The 18,859-nt window shown below is 45.3% G+C and overlaps 1 protein-coding gene across 2 annotated transcripts; it reads left to right on the top strand.

Moving 5' to 3' along the window:
- Nucleotides 1–38: 38 nt before the first annotated feature.
- Nucleotides 39–17,683, top strand: PPP1R10 (protein phosphatase 1 regulatory subunit 10). Of its 2 annotated transcripts, none has more exons than XM_080806761.1 (20): nucleotides 39–61; nucleotides 285–809; nucleotides 6,956–7,073; nucleotides 7,751–7,837; nucleotides 7,994–8,129; nucleotides 8,641–8,692; nucleotides 11,467–11,544; nucleotides 11,684–11,857; nucleotides 12,071–12,176; nucleotides 12,273–12,400; nucleotides 12,987–13,087; nucleotides 13,335–13,482; nucleotides 13,560–13,718; nucleotides 13,813–14,059; nucleotides 14,227–14,290; nucleotides 14,422–14,616; nucleotides 14,771–14,846; nucleotides 15,088–15,201; nucleotides 15,357–16,157; nucleotides 16,431–17,683. In XM_080806761.1, exons 3-20 carry the CDS (start codon nucleotides 6,967–6,969, stop codon nucleotides 16,538–16,540), a joined length of 2,883 nt encoding a protein of 960 aa, XP_080662887.1. In that variant the 5' UTR covers nucleotides 39–61; nucleotides 285–809; nucleotides 6,956–6,966; the 3' UTR covers nucleotides 16,541–17,683. The 2 variants fall into 2 exon arrangements, with proteins under 2 accessions (XP_080662887.1, XP_080662888.1); XM_080806762.1 differs by having other exon boundaries at nucleotides 12,288–12,400.
- The last annotated feature ends 1,176 nt before the right edge of the window (nucleotides 17,684–18,859 follow it).

Below are 18,859 nucleotides of genomic sequence, written 5' to 3' on the forward strand. Positions count from 1 at the left end.
GCGTCCCGATATAAAAGACTCCGCCCGAGCAGACAGCCGCCATTCTGGGGTTCGTTTAGAGGTAAGTTTGGGTGTTTTGTCGGTTGGTGGGTAAAGTTTTGTTGAGATCGTTGGACTGGGCAGGGGGTTAGGTATGAGTTCTGTTAAGGACCGTGGTTTATAGAAGGCGGCTGTATCCGGGATGGGACATCGGAGTGTTCGGAGACAGCAGATACGGTACTTTTGGGTGTTTAAAGAAACCCGTATTGATTATATCTTTCTCCCTTGTGTTCCTTCTATCCCAGGTTTGAATTTTCTCGGAGAAAGACAGGCCGGCCACGAGGAAAAAAAGAAACAAGCCGCAGCACCACCTAAGCCCTTGAAAGGATCCTGAGAGGGGGGAAAGGGAAAACAGCAGCCACCAGCCCAACCACTTGTGTCTTCTGCCCCTTCCCATCTATCTTGCCCACCCCACCAGCCCACGCTGCATGGGACTTGAAATCTGTGGCCGAAGGACCGTCACCACATAACTTCAAAAATAATCAACCACCCACCCTTCCCAAACCCACCCAAATTCACTCATCCAGCGTTTACTTTTTTGAATCCACTCAGAACTTTTTTTCTACGACCCCCCCTCCCTAAATGGAGTTGGGTGGGGGGAAAATGAATATTGAGTTGGCCTTCATTTTTTTAAGAGACTTTTTGATCCAATGAGGCCCCCCAAATAATTGAGTTTTGGGTCCTGGTTGGTTGGTTTTATTTTTTTTCTCCAAAATTTTAACCCCCTCCCCCCTGAGCCCGAGGTGCTGACGTCGCAAAAAAATTGGATAGTAAGTGTCGAATTTTCCAAAACCAGCCTTGCAACAAGAAATCAACGTTTCCCGTTGTGAAACCAAAAATAATGAGAGGAAGAAATGAGCCAATAGAACAAAGTAGAGAACTGGAGAAGGACCAAGCCGGTCACTTAATCTCCATTAAAAAAGGGCCTTTGGTCTAAACAGTCTTGTTCTCTCTCCCCTACCACCTACCTTCCTGCCCTGCAGGAAAGGAAAGGGTGGAGGGAGGGCCAGCAAGTGAGGATTTTGACGGTTAACCCTTGGTAATCCAGCCAATTTCCAGACTGCCAAAGCCATAAGTGTTGCTTTTTATAAGGAGGAATGGTTAACTTCCTCTTGTTAGCAGTCTTCAAAAGGGTTAATGAGCTCACATACAAAAGATGGTGGATCTTGTGGCCCAGAAGTCCCACTTCTTTGTGTGTGAGACAAACAGGGCGCCTTTCAATTTGCCAGATTAATAAGCAATCTGTACATAAAGATTGCAGGGTAAGGAGATGGGCAGAGAAGTAATAGCTGGCTATGACTTTTTTAATGATTGTTAAATCCTCTCAATTTTAATGTAATTTGCTTGGGGTATATTTGTGTGGTTAAAATAGGTGGCAATCTAGGAATAAAGATTGCAAGACACTTAATTCAGTACAAAATATAATCTTAGTTCCAGTACATACAAGATAATGGGGAGGTAAAGAATGTTTTGTAATTGTTGCAGGTTGCATAGGTTATTTAAAAGCAAAAATGATTAACATTTTAACTTGATAACGTTTTGGTGGGTGGGAATACAGTCTAATAGGGGGTGTAAAGGTTGGGAAATGTGCAATTCAGGAGTATAATTTTAAAAGCCATTTAGTGCAATTGAATGCTAGCTTTCTAAAAGATTTGTGTCGTTAAAAGGAATTTTTTTCTTCCCTGCTTCAATATGGCGACTTTTCCTTGTCCTTTTGTCTTCCAAGCGGCGTTGCAGGTTGTGTCTTGGCCCATTTTTCTCCTGTCCTCCCACCTCAACCCTATTTGTTGAGAGGGGTCCAAGTCCTCCCCCCTTTCCGTTTATAGGGAGGATGGGGGTGGTCGACGGTAGCAGGTTGAATCTCAATTGGAAATTCAGTTCTTCCCCACAGAAAATTGTTCTTGTAAATATTTTAATTGGTTTTATTTTCACAACTTTCTTAACCAAATTAGATCAAAGACCATTCAGGATGGGTGCTGGTTTGGGGTATTTTACTGAAAAGGGGTGTTTTTTGGTGTAACTAGCTGCCGGCAGCGCTGGGATAGCTTTTTTAAGTTTTCCTCTTCTCCATTACAAAATGGCGTCGTCCCTGCTTCTTTGTTGTTTTTTCTCCCCCTTTTGCCACCCAGAGCTTAGGGCCGCCCTAGAAACTTGGTCAAGGGGGAGGAGCAGCATGGAAAGGTGATGTAATCAGCTTTCTTCTCTCCACCCTCTTGAAACTCCACCCCTGAGCAGATGCTTTCTGGACTCCCTGTGCACGCTGCTGCTAGACAGGAAAAGACATTTACTTTAGAATATCTTTTATAATCTTGAAAAAGCTTGTAAGAATTAGGTCTTGAAGTTGTCCATCTCCTGGGCAGCTCTGGTTTTTATATTTAACAATCAGAGCCTGTTGCTTTTATTTTCACCTTCCTTCACTCATCACAACTGCTTGGAAGTTTTCCCCGCTTCAGTTGCCAGGGGTGGAAAACCAGTCAAACCAACAATACTTAAAGACTGGGAACCTTCTGGTGGTGTGTGTGTGAGAGCTGTGTGTATGTAGATCTTGTGTGGTGGGAGATAGTGGGGAAAGGAGGACTTGTGAAAGTGACTTGAATAGACAAATGGGGCCTAATGACACTGAATTGTGCCATTTCTGCTCAGGAACCAGTCCTTGGGCCTGCATTTGGTCGCTTTGTATAATGAGACTGGGGGAGGGTGGGTATTTCAAGACTTCCTTTTAAATCACCCTTATTCCCACCTCTGGGTTTGGGGATAAACTCTTTGTGTTCAGTGCTGTATCACGTTCTCCAGTTGCGTAGCTCCTGTACATTGGTACTAGGATGAGAAGTGAATAGGAAAGGAGGCGGCAGTTGTAAACTCAAGGCAGGGGGATGCGAGCTACGGTGTCTGGTAAGCAAAACCTTTCTGGTATTACATTTCACAACCTTCATTTCTTTTTTCCAAAGAGCCACCTTTTTTGAATTTCTTTTTTCTTCCCTTTAGAAAGAAATTCCTTAAAAACCATTAATGGCAGAAAAATGTCGTCTTCATTTTTCAACTCGTCAGTGCTTTCACAATGGGTGCATGTTCAAAGCCATGCCCTATCTGAGGGTGGTATTGGGTGTCCTGTCCCTTCTCTATCTTCCTCTAACTTTTTCAAAGTCAAATCTTTGTCAAACTCTCCATATACTTCTCATTTTTTAAACTCCTGATTTGAAGCGTGGAGGTTCTAGGCAGAATTGGAAAGCCATTTTGTACAGCTGTCCTGTGGTAACTTGGTTAGACTCTCAGGGCTAATTTTCTGCTGGGTACAGATTCTCAGATTAGTACTTAAAACTTCTGGATTGGGTGGGAGGGACTCTTCCACATGTCTATTGACCACAAGTTTTTTTTTATCTTTTAAGCAGTTTGCCATGTGTCTCTGCAGCATACCTTCCTTGGGAGCTGAATATTCCACCCATTGGGGTTCCTGATCTCTAGTGAACAGGGGATTTTTAAAGAAGATCTTCCTTAACATGGGAGATGGGGAAACAAGGTCTTCTAGGGAAACCACATCCATCCAGAGAACCTCGGAGAGCCTGGTCCTTGTAGTTTGTGGCCAGTTATATTCTGGGAGCCTTTGCTGGGGTTGGGTGATTTTACATCCTCACTGAAAAGCAAATAAGATTTTGGGGAGATCACTGTACCAAGTTTTCAATATAAGTTTGAGGGATAGGGGCTTACTACTTAGGAGAGGTAAGACCTTGTGCATTACTTGGGAGACCTAATTTCAGTCCACTGAGTCTATTAGGACATAACCTCCAAACACCAAGAAAAGGGGAATTTCAGGGGTCAGATACAAAGCATTTTCATTTCCTGAAGTGCTAAGACTTCTAAGTTAAGGTAAATTCAGACTCCTTCCTCTTGTTATAAGAGCGTTATGATTGTTTTTAAAAAGGCTCTGATTTGCATAGGGATTTTGTGCTGAACCACTTAAATTCTTTTTTTTTTTTTTTTTTTTTTGTGATGGCTATGGAATAACTTTAGCCAAGCTAGGTATTTTTCACCCTGTTAATTGAATAACTCTCAAGTAAAAGTCATTTTGGAGGCAGGAGTTGGTGTCATTTAAGAACTTTTACGTTTCTCTCTGGTAAGAAAGGTAGAAAATTCCCCAGAGCCTTGTGTTGTCAGTCAATAGTACTCATCTCTGCCTGCAAAATCCATAAGAAGGAATGCACAGCTTAGGACGAGGTGGAGATAAGGCTGGGGTTCTTCCCCTCCCCCTGCCCCTTTTGTATGTTCTATCTTCAAGGAAATTAAAAGCGAACATATCATGCCCTAGGTTACTTTTGTTTCCAGAAAGATTCCTTAAGCATTCGTTCCAGGTTCCAGAAAGGACTAGGAAATGACACTTGGTTACTGTCCCTCCTTCCCTGGTCAGCTCTGCATTTCCATTGTAGGCCTGTGCCAGGAATTTAGGCTCTTCATTCCTTTCCAGTTGAGTGCCTTGTAGCTTCTTTCAAAATATACTGACTGTGAAGTAAGGAAATTTGGTTGTAATACACTTGGTATAGTTCTTAGTTTAAAATGAGTTAAAACCAATTTGCCTGTAGGAAAGCCATGAGAAAACCCATTTACATTTTGTCATGATTGGTACTTGTGAGACGAAACTTAGTTCTGTTAATTGTATTTCAAAAATACAAATAATAGGAAAAATACTAGTGGAAAATGGAATATTTAACATTTCTTTGTCTTCTAGCTTCCCCTGACTATTCTTGCTTGTTGTGAATGGGAAAAAAGTTGTCCCTGGGTCCCATTCCCAGCAGAAGGCACTGGGCAGAATTTAGCTTTGTACTTGCTGGTCTCTTTCTGGGTATCGTTATTCTTTCTTTTTCTCCCACCCTGTTATGTGAAGAGGAACATTTGAGTTCAGGTGACACTTTTGAGTTTCTGAAGGAAGTAGGGGTAATACTGTGTTGGCTCAGCTCGTACTTGATATGCAAAAGTAGTTCTCCAAGGTGATGTATATTGAGTTTGAATCAGTTGGGTCAGCAGTATTTGGCCTGGTGGGGGTGGTGGTGCTGGTTTGATTTGATATTAATTTAATTGAAGGCTTTTTGTCAAATTGTGTATATTGTGGTTGCTGTTATGTATTACTTTAGATTCACTCACTGCTTTTCCAGTTTCCAGTAGATGGGAAATCTGTTTTATCCTTTTGTTGTATCTATGTATGTATCTCTTGCTATAGTGTCCATATACCACTCTATGGTGTCTTACTACATGGAAGAATGCCTTTCTCCCTGTGTCTGTGTCTGTAAGAATCACCACACTTCAGTGGATTTGGCCCATGGGCTTCTAATCTTACCCAGTATTCTACTTCAGTGTTTTTCTTCTGACCTCAGGTTCTACCTGTCCTTGTGGAGGTTCCAGAGCAGCAGCAACAGCACACTTAACCCAGATTTGCCCACCTCAGCATTGTTTTTTTTTAACCTCATCTCTCTGTCTATATTCAGCCCACAGGTTATGGTCTCAAGAACCAGCCTCTTCCCTGCTTCTGCTGCTGCTTCACTAGGTTGTTAGGACATGTCTATTTAGAAATTTATTGGCCTTTTTGTTAGGAGGACGAAAAGGTTAAGATTGTTATGCTTGTTTTTTCTTTTTAGAACAAATTTTTGTTATTTTATAAGAAATTTGTTCTCTTTTCTGCACAAAAATCTGCACAAAACACAGCTTGTAAAACACAGATATTTCCACCTTTCTGCTGGGATCATGTCTGTTATCTGTACTATGAGTAGGAGGCAAGAAATTGTTTTCTTCTCGATTCCTTTCCATCCAGCATTAACCTTACATTCGAAACGCAGATATTACCGAGATGGCTTTCTTTTTCGGTTCTGAGAATCCTGTGTTTAGAGGCATAAAAATCACAGAGCTACGTTGATTCTAAATTATCTTGGATTTTGGCCTAGAAATTGCTTCACACTTTATCCCATAACAGCAGTTTAGCTTTTAATGAGCTCTTTTTCTAACCTGGTGTAAAGTAGCTATTTAAAATTTAATGGCATTTTCCCAGCTTCTAGTTTTATTCCATTCTTTTTGGCTTTGTGGTTTCTAATTTCAGGCCTTTCTTTTGGGGATCTTGGGTGGTGGTGTGATTTTGAAGGGGAGTAGTAATCAGATTCGCATCTTTGCTTTTGAAATCACAAACCAGTCTTAACTTTAAAACAATAAAATTTGTGCAGTATTTGGTTAATGAGTGACAGTTCTGTTCAAGGCTTAGGAGTGCCTGCTTGATTTCCTTTATATCCATTTGTCTCCATTTCTGGGAGCTACCCACAACTCTCTTGAGGGAAAGATTATGTTTTCAAATTTTTATCACTCACCACTTCAGCTGATTGTCTCCTGGTGCAAGCAGAGCATACTCTACTGCTGGAGGTCATTGTGATTCTTAATAGATAAGAAGGAACTGACTAATCTTAGAAGATATTTAGCCCAAGTGTCCAAAATTGTACCAGTTCTTAACAAGCTATACCTTTTTTTTCCCCGAAGTCAGATTTATCAGCAGCTAAGAAGAAATAAGACCTAACAATAAGCAAGAATACCTTGGAATGTTGAGTATTTTGTTACGGAAACTTGACTCAGTCCTAATACAGTTTAGTGAAGTTCAGCTATCTAGGAAGGATGTAACCAGAAGGGAGAAAGGTGTGCTGCCCAGTCCTCCAGTCTTAATTATCTTCCCATTCAGTCCTGTCCATGCTTAACTTACCAGGGCTTTTTTTCTCTGTGGTAATGATGTTTTGATTTTTTCTTACCTGGAAAATGGTGAGTGTAGTTGAATATAGATTGAATAATTAGTCACAAATATTTATCAACTCTACAAACGGAATTTATTAGAGGGTATAGTGGGACTGTCCTTGCCACCCATTTATTCTGTGGGTTTATTTTGTCCTTGTCTTAGAAACCTCGATCATGGGTTCGGGTCCCATAGATCCCAAAGAGCTTCTCAAGGGCCTGGATAGCTTCCTTAACCGAGATGGGGAAGTTAAGAGTGTGGATGGGATTTCCAAGATCTTCAGGTGAGTCTTCCTGTCTTTGGAGTCATTGTGAGTAGAGGATATTTTATGTTGTAATATGACTGTAAATAGGAATGACCGTTTTTGGAGGGGGGGAGAGAGAGTCAGTGAAATAAGATCGGTATCCAATAATTTTAGACTACATGATAGAAAAAGGTGATCCTTGGTTCCTCACCATAATGGAATCTGGGTTTGGATGTCCACAGTCTCGAAGTCATGCTTTGGAAGGAAGGGAACAGAAGAGCCAGGTGACAGAATTTTTGGTTCTGTTCTGGGTCACATTCCATATACCCAAACTGCCATTTTCCTTCAGGGATTCTCCAGTTTCCCAGGGGAAGGCAAAAGACCAAGCCAGTCCTGAACAGACTACGAATGGATGGCTGTTAGTGCTAGCATTCTTAACTGGGAAGCAGAATCAAGTGTGTCCTGTGGGTTAGAAAAGCAGTGATGCTCACCTCCCCAGATCAGAGACCTCAGTGTCTCTTCAGTTGTCTTCCATCCTCTCCTGGGATTCCATTTCACTCTGGATCCATCCCATCCCCCAGAGGCTCGTGTGACTTTCCCGCTCTGTGGCAAAGTCCCAGTCATCAGGGATTTTTAGGCACTCGCACAGATCAGAGATGCTTCTGTTGAAAGAAGAGGCTCTTGCTCCATTTCTAACCTTAATATCTCTCCTACAGCCTGATGAAGGAAGCACGAAAGATGGTGAGTCGATGCACTTACTTGAACATTCTCCTGCAGACCCAGTCACCAGAAATATTGGTCAAGTAAGTGGGGATCTGGGTGTCTGGGCTGGGAAGATGTACATAGAAGGTGGGAGAGGGTGCAGGGGGTTCCTAGGTCATTGATGGGGGACTAGGAGTGTGGGATGTGGCATTCCAAAACCTGGAAAGGGCATTACAGATTCTCTTACCTGCCTGCAGGTTTATTGATGTTGGTGGCTACAAGCTTCTTAACAATTGGCTGACCTATTCAAAGACAACGAACAACATTCCCCTCTTACAGCAAATTCTACTGACCCTGCAGCACCTCCCGCTCACTGTGGACCATCTTAAGCAGGTACCTTAAGTCTCTATAACACTAGTGCTTCCTTTTTGCTTTAGCCTGGTAGATAAAATACATGGAGTCTGATGTGGCAGTCTTGGGCCTGTGCAGGAGAGTGGTAGGAAAAATAGGAATTTAGTATCAGAAGACTTGGTTTATGTCCATTAATAGGTGTGTGGTTGGGGTAGTTCAGGTATTTGAGCCTCAGTTTTCTTTCATTGGGAATGAATGCCCCTACCTACATTGGTTGTTTTAAGGGTTAAGTTTGTATGCCTACAAAGGTTTTATAAATGGTAAAGTACAAGAGTAGTGGTGGTCGCAGTTAGGGACTGTTAAGAAATTGTGGGCAGGGCGCCCAACTGGCTCAGTTGATCTTGGGGTTGTGGGTTTGAGCTCCTGCTTGGGTGTAGAGATGACTAAAAATAAAATCTCACAAAAAAGAAATTGTGCGTGAGTTTGTGCAGTTCTTAGCTCCAAGAGGACTCATTTTCCTCCTTGTATTTAACTTTCTCCCCATCTCTCACAGAACAACACAGCCAAACTGGTGAAACAGCTGAGCAAGTCAAGTGAGGATGAAGGTAGGGGCCAGCCCTTCCTCATGACTGCCTCTTTGTTATTTTTTCTTTTCTTTTCTTTTCTCTTCTTTAAGATTTTATTTATTTGACACAGAGTGAGATCACAAGTAGGCAGAGAGGTAGGCAGAGAAAGAGGGGGAAGCAGGCTCCCCACCAAGCAGAGAGCCTGACGTGGGGCTCCATCCCAGGACCCTGAAATCATGACCCGAGCTGAAGGCAGAGGCTTAACCCGCTGAGCCACCCAGGCGCCCCCCTCTTTGTTATTTTTGTTTCTTACTCCTATCCTTGAACTGTCCTGTCACTCCTTGCTACCTCACTATACTTTTCTCTTTCTTTTAAAAATTGAGACTCTCAGGGCTCCTGGGTGGCTCAGCGGGTTAAAGCCTCTGCTTTCGGCTCAGGTCATGATCCCAGGGTCCTGGGATCGAGCCCCACATCGGGCTCTCTGCTCCGTGGAGAGCCTGCTTCCTCCTCTCTCTCCCTGCCTGCCTCTCTTGCCTACTTGTAATCTGTCTGTCAAATAAATAAATAAAATCTTAAAAAAAAAAAAAATGAGACTCTCTAACCTTTCTCCCTTTCCTGTTCTGAATTCCGAATGGGATTTGTCCATTTCTCTACTACTGAATGTAAGATGAGACCCCATACTTAAAAGCTGATGCTTACTGTCTCTTGGTGTAAAAGGTATATACTTAAACTTCTTTGGAGAGGACAGTGTCATCTTAGAGAGTGTTGTCATCATTTCCTTTTATTTTTCTAAATAAATAGCATATTCTGGGACCTTCATTGTGTAGTAGACATATAGTTCTACCAATAAACACCTTCCTTTAGGACATGGGCAGAAAGAATCCTGACTGCTGGAGTAGATCATAGCTTTGTTAGCAACAGAGTCTTTCTTTTTCTTAAGACAAAGGGTATTGGAGCCCTTGGCAAGGATCATACGGTTCTGGCAGAAAGACAGGGCCTGCCTCCAGAAAAGGCTTCACAGCCTTTTCTTTAGTGAAGAAAAGGGTTTATACCCAGGGTACAGACCACTAGCACAAAACACTAGTATCCCACAAGTGAGCAGTATTCTAGCAGAGCTAATCCCTGATCAGAATATAGGCTTATTCTTTTGTCTAAAGGGAGTGGTGTGCCAGGGCCTTTTGGAAAGAGGCTTTGGCAGTTTGGTATAGAAGGAGCATGTAGGCCTGAGTAAGCTTATCTGAAGTTCTTTAGCTATAGAAGAAAACACTGGGAACGTTTACCAAGATAAAGGGTTTAACAGTGTTTAAGTGAAAAATGTTCTCTAGCTTTCCATTCTTTTGTATTAATTCTCAGTTTTAGGTTTTTTTAAATACTTAGCACTTCTGTTTTTGTGACATAACAGAGTATATTGAATAATAATTCGTAATGTAACACATATTATAGAATTTCCTTTTAAATCATTGCTCATCTCTTATTTCTTCATTTTCAGGTATAGTGTTCCTTGTTTTCCCGTTGTCTCAGTTGTGTTGCCACCTTTGAATATAGCTTTAATTGTTCTGTTACTTCCTTTGAATACTGAAATTTGTACATTCCTTGTAGACCTTAAAGTCTCGCTAGACCGTAGTGTCATTTGGTCAAAAAGGTTTAGGATATCCCTGTATTGGGGATGCACTGGAGTTCATGTTGCCTTAAATATAGAAATTGCTAGTTGTATATTTGAAAAGTTAGGGTTTAATGTTTTCAACAGTCTCATTATCAAGTAAGTCTATATGTGGAAATGTTGGCAAGAGGTTGGTGCCGTAGGTAAGAGCTGTTCTTTGCCAAGTACAAAAGGCAAGAGCTGTGAGGGTTTTTGTTTTTTTTCCTGTATATTTGGAAACACATTTTTGTCCTCTAAATTCTCTGTCCATCTTTTTTCTCTAAATAAACAATGCCTTCCCCGTCCCTAAAGTGGTCTGCTTTAAGCTCTTCAAGGCCTTTGCTACATTTAATTGATTTTTTTTAAAGCCATTAATCACTAGTAGCATTCTAGGAAAAAAGGTGGCTTAGGAAATCTTTTAAAAGTTGGATCTAAATCTGCTCCTTGAAACTTTGTTTGCCTTTAGGTAGGACAACGTAGAGTAATACTGTTCTTAGCTTTTCAGATACTTGAACCCTGCCTGTTTCCTGATTTTAGTTTCTGTTCTTTTAATACATGGTTAGCAGAAGAGCATCGGCACTGACTTCATTCTGGTGCTTTCTAGCTTTCTGACTCTGATCTTTATGCTGCTGTGTGTCTGTGAAAGAGGAATAAAAATCTTCAAGTTATAATAGCCGCATGAGATACATGTAAAACAACTCATGGAATTTTTATAATGTACCTTGTATGTAATTAATGTGTCATCTTCCCCTCTAACCCCCCACTGGATTGGAATAGAAGACTACCATGTGATTCATTGTTCCATTTTTTTTTTTTTAAGATTTTATTTATTTATGTGACAGAGAGATCACAAGTGGTCAGAGAGGCAGGCAGAGAGGGGGAAGCAGGCTCCGGGCTGAGCAGAGAGCCCGATGCAGGGCTCGATCCCAGAACCTAGGATCAGGACCTGAGCCGAAGGCAGAGGCTTTAACCCACTGAGCCACCCAGGCGCCCCTCATTGATCCATTTTGAAGAGTTTGGTTTTTGAGCCTATCTCATGTTGTTGTTAAAATTCTATGTTACTTTTTCTGTTATACAGATTTTCATAGTGTATCTTTAAACATCCCTGTTTTCTGTTATTGGAAGAAAATATTTTTAGCTACTTAGGCATTTCCCCTTACACTCTCACCTGCAGAGCTCCGGAAATTGGCTTCAGTCCTTGTCAGTGACTGGATGGCTGTCATCCGCTCCCAGAGCAGTACCCAGCCTGCTGGTAAGCTCCTTAGTCTTTTATCCCTCGTATTTATTTCCTTCCCACTGGGACATGGCCTATCAGTGCCTTTAGCCTGCTTCACCTCTTACAGTGTTTCTCTTTAAGTAAAATCCTTTAATGCTTTGTATTTTCATAACAGAGAAAGATAAGAAAAAACGTAAAGAAGAGGGGAAGAGTCGAACCACCCCTCCTGAGCGACCCTTGACTGAGGTGAAGGCTGAGACCCGGGCTGAGGAGGCCCCAGAGAAGAAGAAAGAGAAGCCCAAGTCTCTCCGAACCACGGCACCAAGTCACGCCAAATTCCGTTCCACTGGTAGGGCTGTTGGCTGGTCTTGGGAAGGTCTGTGGGCAGATGTACACCTAGGACTTTGCAGTGGAATAGCGGATTTATGATAGGGCACACATATGGAAGAAGGAGGATTAGGGGGTGAGGCTTGGGTTGGATGAAGATTTAGGGTTGGACCAGGGAGGAAGAGTTACGAGAGTGGGAGGGAGTTCAACCCCAACAGCATGTTTCTTCCCACAGGGCTAGAGCTGGAGACTCCATCTTTGGTGCCTGTGAAGAAGAATGCCAGTGCAGTGGTGGTTTCTGACAAGTACAACCTTAAACCCATTCCCCTCAAGCGTCAGAGGTATGGACCACATCCTGAGTTTCTGCATGGGTTAGGTCTGTGGACATGAGGGAAAAGAAGGGGCAAGTCAGAGTGAGTCAGAGATGTTGTTGACAGTTCCTCTTCTGACAGCACCACAGTTGCTCCAGGAGATGCTGCACCCCCTGCAGAGAAGAAATACAAGCCACTGAACACCACACCGAATGCCACCAAAGAGATCAAAGTGAAGATCATCCCACCACAGCGTGAGTCTAAAGAAGAAGAATATACTTTGGGAGCAAGCTCTTAATGGGAATGAATGTTGAGGGGTGGGTAGGGGATGGATTTCTTGGTGACTTTATTTTTGCAGGAGGTCCTCTTTCGTAGGATTACTTAAAAGTAATTTTAGAGATGAGTCTTACAGGTGTGCTATTCAGTGACTGATAAGGGATACCCCCAGCTTTGGGATATTCTGTCTTGTCCATGGGGGCTGCCTTCTTCAGTTACCTGAACTCTAATTCATACTCAAGGGGTCGAGTTGCTTGCCTTTAAAAATTTTAAAAGAAAGGGCACCTGGCTGGCGCAGTTGGAGGAGCATGCAACTCTTTATCTCCAGGTTGGGAGTTCAAGACCCACGCTGGTTGTAGAGATTACTTAAAAACAAAATTAAAAAAAAAAAATAGCAAGAATTTCTTATGTGAATCCAGCATATGCTTCCTGGTTACCTTGAACTTACTGTGTCCTCAGTTGTGGCAGGGTCTCCATTGGCCCATTTCCTGCCCAGACTTTGTCTATAGGAATAGAATTGTGAAAGAGGTCTGATGATGCATTTTATGCTTTTTCCTTTTGTAGCCATGGAGGGCCTGGGCTTTCTGGATGCACTCAATTCAGCCCCTGTTCCAGGCATCAAAATTAAGAAAAAGAAGAAGGTGCTGTCACCTACAGCTGCCAAGGTATGAGCCCTATGCCATAGGTGTGAGTGACAGGGTATCAAAAGAAAGTAGAAGGAAGGGCTCAGCAGCTGGCAGTGGTTGGGGAAGACAAGATGTGGACTGTGGTGGAGGTGGTGCAAGGTCGGCAGTATGACAGAGTCTTCCTTTATAGGAACTCATGGGGGATCCTGTCTAAGACCCTGGACTAATTGCCTTACCTTAACCTTGTTTCACATCAGCTCATGAACTACTTTTTCTTTCACAATAGCCAAGCCCATTTGAAGGGAAAACGAGCACAGAACCAAGCACAGCCAAACCTTCTTCCCCAGAACCAGCACCTCCTTGTGAGGCTATGGACACAGACCGCCCAGGCACCCCAGTTCCCCCTGTCGAAGTCCCAGAGCTCATGGATACAGGTGAGTCTAGAAATTGGTTCAGGTTTGGGGGTTTTCTAAAAGGACGGACCTTGGTCTGAAACCTCTCCTGCTTACAGCCTCTTTGGAGCCAGGAGCACTGGATGCAAAGCCAGTGGAGAGTCCTGGAGATCCTAGCCAGCTGACCCGGAAAGGCAGGAAGAGGAAAACTGTGACATGGCCTGAGGAGGGCAAACTGAGAGAATATTTCTATTTTGAACTGGATGAAACTGAACGAGGTGAGCGGTCAAGATTTTTGTGTAGTAAGTGGGCATAGGGAGTTTAAAAAGGACTGGGTTGTGTTTACTTTTTTTTTTTTCTCCTTGCCAATAGTAAATGTGAATAAGATCAAGGACTTTGGTGAGGCAGCTAAGCGAGAGATACTGTCAGACCGACATGCATTTGAGACGGCCCGGCGTCTGAGCCATGACAACATGGAGGAGAAGGTGCCGTGGGTGTGCCCGCGGCCCCTGGTTCTTCCCTCACCCCTTGTCACCCCTGGAAGCAACAGCCAGGAGCGATACATCCAGGCTGAGCGGGAGAAAGGAATCCTTCAGGAGCTCTTCTTGAACAAGGAAAGGTGAGCAAAAGAGTGTGGGCATGAACCATGTTCTTGTTAAATGCTGGACTTCTGAGGGGAACATTCCCTGGGGTAATTCAGAGGTAGGTGGAGGCTAGGAGGGAATGTGAAGGGTTGAATAAATAATTTGTCACTTTTTTTCCCATCACCTGTGGTGTTCCTAATAGTCCTCATGAACCTGATCCTGAGCCCTATGAACCTGTACCCCCGAAGCTCATCCCCCTAGATGAGGTGAGCACATGCTATGTGGTGATGGAGGGTGTGATGGATTTTAATGTGTCTTTTGACAATTCATTTCCATTTCAAATGGAATGTGTCTTCATTCTTTGAAAGTTAGTCCTGATTATTCTCCTGTCTTGCAGGAATGTTCCATGGATGAGACCCCATATATTGAGACTATGGAGCCTGGGGGAGCTGGTGGCTCACCTGATGGGGCAGGTGGCTCCAAATTGCCCCCTGTCCTGGCCAATCTCATGGGAAGCATGGGTGCTGGGAAGAGCCCCCAGGGTCCTGGAGGAGGAGGCATCAATGTCCAAGAGATCCTCACCTCCATCATGGTATGAGCCCACCTTCCTCTTTTCCAGTTTCTCTGGAATCTCTCTTTTTACCCCAGTACTCGTCTTCTCACTTGCTTCCTCATCTGGCTCTTTTCTCTGCAGTAGTTACCCTTGCACTCTGTTAACCTTGTTCTTTATTCATCTTACCTTACAGGGTAGCCCAAATAGTCATCCCTCAGAGGAACTGCTAAAGCAACCAGACTATTCAGACAAGATCAAGCAGATGCTCGGTAATCACCAGGGTCAGCCCTGGAGCCTGGGGGAGGAAGCCTACTGTGGAGTTGAGGGCGAGCAGGGAGCAGGGTTTACAGACATTGGTGAGCAGGGGTATTACTGCTGGTGGGGAGGGTAAGACTGGACAGAGCATTGCTTTGCCAAGTTGGTCTGAGAGGGCCAGAAAGGCACACCTAATTAGGAAGTCATGCCACTCTTCTAGCATCCTCTTGTTCTACTTTTTTTCTTTTTTAATAGTGCCACATGGACTATTAGGCCCTGGTCCAATAGCCAATGGTTTCCCACCAGGAGGCCCTGGGGGCCCCAAGGCCATGCAGCACTTTCCCCCTGGGCCTGGGGGACCTATGCCAGGTAGGTGATAGTGAGAGGTTGGAATGGGTTTACTTGCTTAATTTTGGCCTGGTAATACTGTAGGTTTCACCCAAAGGTGGGAGGTAGTTTAGGCTGGGAGAGGACCTCCCTGAGTGTAACACATAGCTGATACTGTCTTTTTTTTTCCCTAACAGGTCCTCATGGAGGCCCTGGTGGGCCAGTGGGTCCACGTCTCTTGGGTCCCCCACCCCCTCCACGAGGGGGTGATCCCTTCTGGGATGGCCCAGGTGACCCCATGCGGGGGGGCCCAATGCGGGGGGGCCCGGGACCAGGTCCTGGACCATACCATAGAGGCCGTGGTGGCCGAGGAGGAAATGAACCTCCTCCTCCCCCTCCCTTCCGGGGGGCCAGAGGAGGTCGCTCTGGAGGAGGACCCCCAAATGGACGAGGGGGCCCTGGTGGGGGCATGGTTGGAGGTGGTGGGCATCGTCCCCATGAAGGCCCTGGTGGGGGCATGAGCAGCAGCAGTGGACATCGTCCCCATGAAGGCCCTGGCAGTGGCATGGGTGGTGGGCACCGCCCCCACGAAGGCCCTGGCGGTAGCATGGGTGGAGGTGGGGGGCATCGTCCGCATGAAGGTCCTGGTGGTGGCATGGGCAGTGGCACCGGCCATCGTCCTCATGAAGGCCCTGGCAGTGGCATGGGTGGAGGCAGTGGACATCGCCCCCATGAAGGCCCTGGTGGAGGAATGGGTGCTGGAAGTGGACATCGCCCCCATGAAGGCCCTGGTGGGAGCATGGGTGGAAGTGGTGGACATCGCCCCCATGAAGGTCCTGGACATGGTGGGCCCCATGGCCACCGGCCTCATGATGTCCCTGGTCACCGAGGCCATGACCATCGAGGGCCACCACCTCATGAGCACCGTGGCCATGATGGCCCTGGCCATGGAGGAGGGGGCCACCGAGGGCACGATGGAGGCCACAGCCACGGAGGAGGTGAGAATGGTTGCTGCTCACTATGTGGCTTTTGGTGTCCCATGCAAGTTTTGGGGGAGCATCACTACGCTGGGTATGCTAGGCCAGACATGAAATCACCCTATTTTCTGTATGTCTGGTAGTTACCGCCTTTTGGCCTTCCCTCAAATCCATAAGATTCCATGTCTCCCTGAAAGATAGGTTTCGGGATGCTATGGACAGGGTGGGGATGGGGTGTGAGGGTGGCTTTGACCTCTTAGCCATGTTCTAATGATTCCACCATCATTCCCACAGACATGTCCAACCGCCCTGTTTGCCGACATTTCATGATGAAGGGCAACTGCCGCTATGAGAACAACTGTGCCTTCTACCACCCGGGTGTCAATGGGCCCCCCTTGCCCTAGGGACCACCTCCTCTGCCCCACCCACACACACCCCTGTGGACTGCAGCCTTGCTCCTTCCACCCTCTTATGGCTTCTGTGAGGCCCACATTCCCCTGTCCCCAGCTGATGAGGAGCCGGCCCCCTCAGTTCCCACCTGCTTGGGTTTCTGGGGGTTTTCTGATCACTGGTGCGCATTGATGTACATATTTTTCCTCCAGTCTGGGGAGGAGCGAGACTGGATACATTCTGTACCCTGGACTGCTGAAGAGAAGACCCAGTTGGCTTCACTTTTTGAGATTTGCCCTATAACCCCAAACCCCTTTCCAGTATTACCCTTTATGCCTGAGAACCTAAAGCTGGTTATCCTGGAGAACACCTCTACTCTCCTATTGTGGGTCCTCCACATGCACACAGAACTGACACGGGATCAGCTGCACTTATGAAGTCATCCCAGCCAAGTTCATTCTTCTCATGGGGTGGGGAGATGGTAAAAGGGGTATTATATACCCCACTGCACTGAGAGGGCTCAATCAGGCTGGATTTGAGTTCTGGAATACATCATCCCCACTTCCACCTTGACACAGGCTTTCCATTGAGTCCTTTCTCAAGACTTCACAACCTTCTGTGAACACCCAAGTCTGCATCATGGGTCTGCTAGGTACAGTGGTGGTCAATTCACATCTGCATCCAGTGGAAGTTGTAGCTGGCATGGGCGAGGCTGGTGGTGGTGGCCCACCCTTGCCTGTAGCTCATTCTGGAAACTAACACTTCAGTGAGACCAGCTTTTCATCAACTTGCCCGGCATGCTGGGCCTGACAGTCACACTACATGCACTGCCTTCAGGAGTTGGCGTACTCTGCCCCCACCTGGAACCTTGTTGGTGTGAAGCCTCTGGCTCCCTTGCCCTGTCAGCCACCTCTGAGTCCCACCAGGTGCCTTCCTGGGTGGGTGCCACAAAGCTGACGCACCTTTCCCCAGCCCTCTCCTTCCCAGGTCTCGGCATCAGTTGTTTTCTATGAAAACAGTGGATCGGTTGGCTTTTGTGCAGGGTCTTGGGTTAGAGCCACGATGGATTTGAGGGATGAGTATTTTTTTTCTTTTGGTTTTGTATATTTTGTACATTAATAATAAACAGTGGAAAGAGAAGCAGCTTATTTAACCCCTAGTGTGTTTGGGCTCTTTGTTAAAAAAAAAAAAACACCCACCACTGTCTGCTGTCTTAAGTACATTAGTACAAACCTCTGTGGATTCAGTCCCTTTGAGGAGCTAACATTGGTTCTGCTGTGAGGTCAGTGTGGGTATTGAGTGAAATACTGGTGAAAGAATTTTTTTTTTTTTTTTAAGATTTTATTTGATAGAGATCACAAGTAGGCAGAGGCAGGCAAAGAGGGAGAGAGGAGGAAGCAGGCTCCCCGCTGAGCAGAGAGCCCGACGTGGGGCTCGATCCCAGGACCCTGAGATCATGACCTGAGCTGAAGGCAGAGGCTTTAACCCCCTGAGCCACCCAGGCACCCCTGAAAGAGTATTTTGAACATAAAAGGCCACAGGTACAAAGTAAATCCCATGGGTCAACATTCTTTGAGCAAGCCTTGGGACCTAAGCAAACAGCTTTTCCCATTGCTGGAGCTGCTGATGGTGTGCGTGGACATTCACTTCACCTCTAGTTGAACCTACCATCCCTATGGAGTTGCCTAGGGAAGGAGTTTAAGTGAGGGTGGGTGGAAGCAGCAGGGAGTGGAAGGAGGAAAACTCCCAAGAGCATTTTCTGGGAGAAGGAAAAACTGGTGGCTCCTTTTAAGAGCAGTTTCAGTGGATAAAGCAGCAGAACAGTGTAGGCTGCTCCTCCCCCCAAAAGTGGCTCTGCAAAGCAGATGTCAGTAGGCCTACCGCCTGGTGATGTTGAATTCTTAAGGACGGGTATTGAGGGTTTCATTGATGGAGTAAGGTCTTGGGAGACAGGTTTCGGAGATCAGAACATAGAGGGATAGGATTAACTTCAAATGGGAATTTCTGTTATTCTTGAAACTAGAAATTAGGATAATGCATTTTTGGGAAGGTGGGGCTATAGGGGCATGGATTAAGAAGAGTGGTCTTCAGGGGCACTGAGCTAGCTCAGAGTTTTGAGCCCCATGTTGGGTATAGAGATTAGGGGGAAAAAAAACTACAAACAGCTCATTTTGGGGCACCTGGCAGGCTTGGTAGAGCATGTGAGACTCTTGATCTTGGGGTCATGAGTTGGAGCCCTATGTTGGGCCTACTTTAAGTTTTTAAAACATTTAGGATGCCTGGGTGGCTCAGTTGGTTAAGGAACTGTCTTTGGCTCAGATCATGATCCTGGA

The sequence above is a fragment of the Martes martes genome, assembly GCF_963455335.1.
Source record: "Martes martes genome assembly, chromosome: 6".
Classification (NCBI taxonomy): domain Eukaryota; kingdom Metazoa; phylum Chordata; class Mammalia; order Carnivora; family Mustelidae; genus Martes; species Martes martes.